The sequence below is a fragment of the Capra hircus genome, unplaced genomic scaffold (assembly GCF_001704415.2).
Source record: "Capra hircus breed San Clemente unplaced genomic scaffold, ASM170441v1, whole genome shotgun sequence".
Lineage (NCBI taxonomy): Eukaryota > Metazoa > Chordata > Mammalia > Artiodactyla > Bovidae > Capra > Capra hircus.
Genome location: NW_017202952.1, coordinates 12,501 through 18,931, shown reverse-complemented (window position 1 = coordinate 18,931; position 6,431 = coordinate 12,501). Strand labels below are relative to the sequence as shown.

The window sequence follows — 6,431 nt, the reverse complement described above, 5'->3', positions numbered from 1 at the left end:
TCGCGTGGGCCGTGGCCGTGTGCGGCGCGTGCGCGCGCCCCTCCGCGTCCCCGGGGAGGGGGGAACCCCCGGGCGCCTGTGGGGTGGCCCGCACCCACCCTGGCGCGTGGGCGCCGGGTGCCCCGTCGTGTGAAACCTCTCCCGGCCCCTCCGGTGTGCTGCTTTCCGTCTGACTCGCCGGCCGGAGGCAAACCCCCGCCGACGAAGCTCCCGCCTCCGGGGAGGAGCGGCGGCGGCGGGACGTGTGCCGTGCCAGCGGCGGGTCTCCCGCCGAAGCGAAACGCTCGACGCAGCTCGTACGACTCTTAGCGGTGGATCACTCGGCTCGTGCGTCGATGAAGAACGCAGCTAGCTGCGAGAATTAATGTGAATTGCAGGACACATTGATCATCGACACTTCGAACGCACTTGCGGCCCCGGGTTCCTCCCGGGGCTACGCCTGTCTGAGCGTCGCTTGCCGATCAATCGCCCCTCCGGGGTGCGCGCTGGGGGCTGTCCTCGCAGGGCCCGCCGGGCCCTCCGTCCCCCTAAGTGCAGACACGGGCGTCCCCCCGAAGGCTCTGTGGCCGCGGGGGAGATTGCCGCCCGCGAGAAGGGAGAAGGGGACCGCGAGCTCGCGCCGAGGCCCCTGGCCCGCCGGGCCTTCTGGGGTCGGTCCTCCCCCCCCCCCGGGAGCGCCTCCTCGCGCCGCAAGCGGCCTCTGGGTGTTGCCGCCGTCGGGGGGGGGTCGGGGGTCGGGGACGGTCTCGCGCCACGGGGTGGCGGGGGCCCCGCGGGGGTGGCGGGGGTGGGGGTCGCGTCTTCCGGTCCGCCCGGCCGGCGCCCCCCTCTCCCCCACGCCCGCGGTGCCTCCCCCGGCCGCCGTGCGTCCGCGGCCCGTGCCCGCTTCCCGGCCACGCCCCCCGCGGCTCTCGCCCCGTCGGGCGGGCGGTTCGCGCCCGAGGCCGGGTCCGCGTGCGCGTCCGCGCCCCGGGGACGCGTGCCTCGGCGGCGACCCGCGGGACGCCGCGGCGTCTGCCCGCCGCTGCGCGCTCTCCCCCCGGGCTGCGGCCGTGCCGCGGTTCGCGCCCCGGAGCTCCCGCCGCGGGGCGGGGCGGGGGCGGGGGCCGGGGGAGATAGGGGGCCGCGCGGTGCGTCCGTCGCCCGTTCGGGCTTCGGTGCCCGCGCGTGCCCCGACCCTCTCCCCCGCGTCCACCTCTCCGCCGTCCCGCGCCCCGTCCGTCCCGTGGCAGCCGGCTCGTGCTCCCCGCCCCGCCTCGGCCCCTCCCTCTCCGCCCGCCGGCCGCCGCCGCCGCCGCCGCCGCCGACGCCGCCGCCTCCTCCTCCCGGAGGGGCGACGGGTAGTCGGGGGGGGGGTCGGTCGGTCGGTCGGGGTGCCGCGTGTGCGCGGGGAAGCGGGGGGGCCCGGGGCGGTCGGCCGCGGGCCTCCGCGTCTCCCCCTTCTCGGGACCCCTCCTCGCGGGCTCCCTCGCCCCCTCCCTCGGGCCCTCCGAGACGCGACCTCAGATCAGACGTGGCGACCCGCTGAATTTAAGCATATTAGTCAGCGGAGGAAAAGAAACTAACCAGGATTCCCTCAGTAACGGCGAGTGAACAGGGAAGAGCCCAGCGCCGAATCCCCGCCCCGCGGTGGGGCGCGGGACATGTGGCGTACGGAAGACCCACTCCCCGGCGCCGCTCGTTGGGGGGCCCCAAGTCCTTCTGATCGAGGCCCAGCCCGTGGACGGTGTGAGGCCGGTAGCGGCCCCCGGCGCGCCGGGCCCGGGTCTTCCCGGAGTCGGGTTGCTTGGGAATGCAGCCCAAAGCGGGTGGTAAACTCCATCTAAGGCTAAATACCGGCACGAGACCGATAGTCAACAAGTACCGTAAGGGAAAGTTGAAAAGAACTTTGAAGAGAGAGTTCAAGAGGGCGTGAAACCGTTAAGAGGTAAACGGGTGGGGTCCGCGCAGTCCGCCCGGAGGATTCAACCCGGCGGCGGGCCCGGCCGTGCCGGCGGCCCGGCGGATCTTTCCCGCTCCCCGTGCCTCCCGACCCCTCCACCCGCCCTCCCTCCGCCCCTCGCCGCTCTCCCCCGTCCGCCTCCGGGCGGGCGGCGGGCGGCGGCGGGGGGTCGCGGGGGTGGGCGGGCGGGGCCGGGGGTGGGGCCGGCGGGGGACCGCCCCCCGGCCGGCGACCGGGCGCCGCCGGGCGCATTTCCACCGCGGCGGTGCGCCGCGACCGGCTCCGGGACGGCTGGGAAGGCCCGGCGGGGAAGGTGGCTCGGGGGGCCCCGCCGCCGTCTCGCGGCGGCGGCGGGCCCGCCCTCCCCGGGTGTTACAGCCCCGCCGGCAGCAGCGCTCGCCGAATCCCGGGGCCGAGGGAGCCAGCCCTCGTCGCCGCGCTCTCCCCCCTCCCGGCGCTCCCCCCCCCCCCGCGGGGGTCCCGCTCCCGCGAGGGGGGCGTCCCCCGCGGGGGGGCGCGCCGGGGTCTCTTCCCGGGGGGGGCCGGGCCGCCCCTCCCACGGCGGCGCGAACCGCTCTCCGCCACCCCGGCCCGCCTCCCCCCCTTCGCGGGGCGGGGGTGGGGTCGGGGCGGGGCGGACTGTCCCCAGTGCGCCCCGGGCGGGTCGCGCCGTCGGGCCCGGGGGGTCGCGTCTCGGGGAGAACCGCAGGAACGCCGAGCGAGCGCACGGGTCCGCGGCGATGTCCCTCGCCCGCGCCGGACCGGCTCACGTGCGCGATCAGCTCGCCGACCGCCGTCCTGGGTGAGCCGCCCTCACCGGCGCCGAGGTTCGCCGAGCCCTCCGCCCGAGCCCGCCGTCGACCGCCCGCATCGCCGCGGACCCCGTGCGCTCGCTCGCGTTCCTGCGGTTCTCCCCGAGACGCGACCCCCCGGGCCCGACGGCGCGACCCGCCCGGGCGCACTGGGGACAGTCCGCCCCGCCCCGACCCCACCCCCGCCCCCGCGAAGGGGGGGGAGGCGGGCCGGGGTGGGAGAGCGGTCGCGCCGTGGGAGGGGCGGCCCGGCCCCCGGGAAGAGACCCCGGCGCGCCCCCCCGCGGGGGACGCCCCCTCGCGGGAGCGGGACCCCCGCGGGGGGGGGAGCGCCGGGAGGGGGGAGAGCGCGGCGACGAGGGCTGGCTCCCTCGGCCCCGGGATTCGGCGAGCGCTGCTGCCGGCGGGGCTGTAACACCCGGGGAGGGCGGGCCCGCCGCCGCCGCGAGACGGCGGCGGGGCCCCCCCGAGCCACCTTCCCCGCCGGGCCTTCCCAGCCGTCCCGGAGCCGGTCGCGGCGCACCGCCGCGGTGGAAATGCGCCCGGCGGCGCCCGGTCGCCGGCCGGGGGGCGGTCCCCCGCCGGCCCCACCCCCGGCCCCGCCCGCCCACCCCCGCGACCCCCCGCCGCCGCCCGCCGCCCGCCCGGAGGCGGACGGGGAGAGCGGCGAGGGGCGGAGGGAGGGCGGGTGGAGGGGTCGGGAGGCACGGGGAGCGGGAAAGATCCGCCGGGCCGCCGGCACGGCCGGGCCCGCCGCCGGGTTGAATCCTCCGGGCGGACTGCGCGGACCCCACCCGTTTACCTCTTAACGGTTTCACGCCCTCTTGAACTCTCTCTTCAAAGTTCTTTTCAACTTTCCCTTACGGTACTTGTTGACTATCGGTCTCGTGCCGGTATTTAGCCTTAGATGGAGTTTACCACCCGCTTTGGGCTGCATTCCCAAGCAACCCGACTCCGGGAAGACCCGGGCCCGGCGCGCCGGGGGCCGCTACCGGCCTCACACCGTCCACGGGCTGGGCCTCGATCAGAAGGACTTGGGCCCCCCACGAGCGGCGCCGGGGAGTGGGTCTTCCGTACGCCACATGTCCCGCGCCCCACCGCGGGGCGGGGATTCGGCGCTGGGCTCTTCCCTGTTCACTCGCCGTTACTGAGGGAATCCTGGTTAGTTTCTTTTCCTCCGCTGACTAATATGCTTAAATTCAGCGGGTCGCCACGTCTGATCTGAGGTCGCGTCTCGGAGGGCCCGAGGGAGGGGGCGAGGGAGCCCGCGAGGAGGGGCCCGAGAAGGGGGAGACGCGGAGGCCCGCGGCCGACCGCCCCGGGCCCCCCGCTTCCCCGCGCACACGCGGCACCCCGACCGACCGACCCCCCCCCCGCCCCGACTACCCGTCGCCCCTCCGGGAGGAGGAGGCGGCGGCGTCGGCGGCGGCGGCGGCGGCCGGCGGCGGGCGGAGAGGGAGGGGCCGAGGCGGGGCGGGGAGCACGAGCCGGCTGCCACGGGACGGACGGGGCGCGGGACGGCGGAGAGCTGGACGCGGGGGAGAGGGTCGGGGCACGCGCGGGCGCCGAAGCCCGAACGGGCGACGGACGCACCGCGCGGCCCCTATCTCCCCCGGCCCCCGCCACCGCCCCCGCCCTCGCGGCGGGAGCTCCGGGGCGCGAACCGCGGCACGGCCGCAGCCCGGGGGGAGAGCGCGCAGCGGCGGGCAGACGCCGCGGCGTCCCGCGGGTCGCCGCCGAGGCACGCGTCCCCGGGGCGCGGACGCGCACGCGGACCCGGCCTCGGGCGCGAACCGCCCGTCCCGACGGGGCGAGAGCCGCGGGGGGGCGTGGCCGGGAAGCGGGCACGGGCCGCGGACGCACGGCGGCCGGGGGAGGCACCGCGGGCGTGGGGGAGGGGGGGGCGCCGGCCGGGCGGACCGGAAGACGCGACCCCCACCCCCGCCACCCCCGCGGGGCCCCCGCCACCCCGTGGCGCGAGACCGTCCCCGACCCCCGACCCCCCCCCCGGGGGCGGCAACACCCAGAGGCCGCTTGCGGCGCGAGGAGGCGCTCCCAGAGGGGGGAAGGCCGACCCCAGAAGGCCCGGCGGGCCAGGGGCCTCGGCGCGAGCTCGCGGTCCCCTTCTCCCTGCTCGCGGGCGGCAGTCTCCCCCGCGGCCGCAGAGCCTTCGGGGGGACGCCGTGTCTGCACTTAGGGGGACGGAGGGCCCGGCGGGCCCTGCGAGGACAGCCCCCAGCCGCGCACCCCGGAGGGGCGATTGATCGGCAAGCGACGCTCAGACAGGCGTAGCCCCGGGAGGAACCCGGGGCCGCAAGTGCGTTCGAAGTGTCGATGATCAATGTGTCCTGCAATTCACATTAATTCTCGCAGCTAGCTGCGTTCTTCATCGACGCACGAGCCGAGTGATCCACCGCTAAGAGTCGTACGAGCTGCGTCGAGCGTTTCGCTTCGGCGGGAGACCCGCCGCTGGCACGGCACACGTCCCGCCGCCGCCGGCTCCCTCCCCGGAGGCGGGAGCTCGTCGGCGGGGGTTGCCTCCGGCCGGCCGAGTCAGACGGAAAGCAGCACACCGGAGGGGCCGGGAGAGGTTTCACACGACGGGGCACCCGGCGCCCACGCGCCAGGGTGGGTGCGGGCACCCCACAGGCGCCCGGGGGGTTCCCGCCCTCCCCCGGGGACGCGGGAGGGGCGCGCGCACGCGCCGCACACGGCCACGGCCCACGCGACGACCGCCGGGTAGCCCCCTCCCGACGGCCGCGGCGGCCGTGACCGCGGCGCGCCACGCCGCGCGCCACCCCGGCCCCTCGGGGGACGGCGGAGTCCGGGGGAGACGGGAGGGGCCTCCCGACTCCCCGCGGGCCCGACCGCCCCGACCCCAAGGCGGACGGGCGACCCCCCCCAGGGGTCTTTAAACCTCCGCGCCGGGACGCGCTAGGTACCTGGGAAGGGGGAGGCGGGCGAGGGGCACGGCGCGCCCCCGCCCCGACGCGGACCACCGACCGCCGCGTCCCCGCCCGCGGCCGCGCGCGCGCGCGCGGCCTCGGCGCTGCCGGCCCGTGACACACTGGGGGCCCCCGCCGCGCGCCGGTCGACCGCCGCCCGGAGGGCCCCGCCGGGCGCCGGACAGCCGGCCCCACCCGTCCCCCCGGGACGGGGCAGAGCCCTTTCCCCACCGCCGCGCCCTCACACGCCGTCCCGTACGGGCCCGGCTCCGCCGGACCTCCCCCGGCCTCTCTCCCCCAACCACCGGGGGTGGGGGGGGCCCCCTGCCCGCGCCCGCGCTCCCGGGCACCCTTCCCCCCAACCACCACCACCGAGGGCAGAGGGCAGGGGGCAGGGGCTCCGACGGGAAGCTTGGCGCCCAGCGGGCGGGGGGGGGTCGAGAGGGCGGGAGAACCCGGACGGAGACACACGAGCCGCCGGGAGGCGTGGGGGGTGGGGGCGGGGGCGGGACAGGGCCCCGAGGCCCGGAGGGGCGCGGGGAGGCGCCCGGCGACCGCGCGACGGGCCCAGAGCGGCGGGACGACCGACGACGACCGGCCGAGGCAGACCGGCCCAGGGCCGGCGGCGCGGGAGGCGACGGGGCGGGGCGAGCGGCCCCGCGACGGGGAAGCCGCCGCCCGTCGCGCCGCACAGCCCGCGAGACGCGACCGGAGGACCCGCGCCGCGCGGGG

At 78.6% G+C, this 6,431-nt stretch overlaps 2 protein-coding genes across 2 annotated transcripts in view; one reads left to right on the top strand and one right to left on the bottom strand.

The window, feature by feature from the left end:
- Window positions 1–187: 187 nt before the first annotated feature.
- Window positions 188–5,046, top strand: LOC108635080 (collagen alpha-1(III) chain-like; the record flags this gene model as incomplete). The annotated part of the gene is made up of 5 exons (XM_018045375.1): window positions 188–327; window positions 378–1,235; window positions 1,951–3,535; window positions 3,656–3,827; window positions 3,958–5,046. Coding segments are annotated over 5 exons (3,844 nt in total), but the record flags the coding sequence as incomplete, so codon positions are not given.
- LOC108635081 (translation initiation factor IF-2-like) overlaps window positions 5,019–6,431 on the bottom strand; it is a 2,099-nt gene continuing 686 nt past the window's right edge. The window contains exon 1 of the mRNA XM_018045376.1: window positions 5,019–6,431. This exon is cut by the window's right edge and continues 686 nt beyond it. Within this exon, the coding sequence (XP_017900865.1) occupies window positions 5,115–6,431 (1,317 nt within the window). The 3' untranslated portion in view covers window positions 5,019–5,114.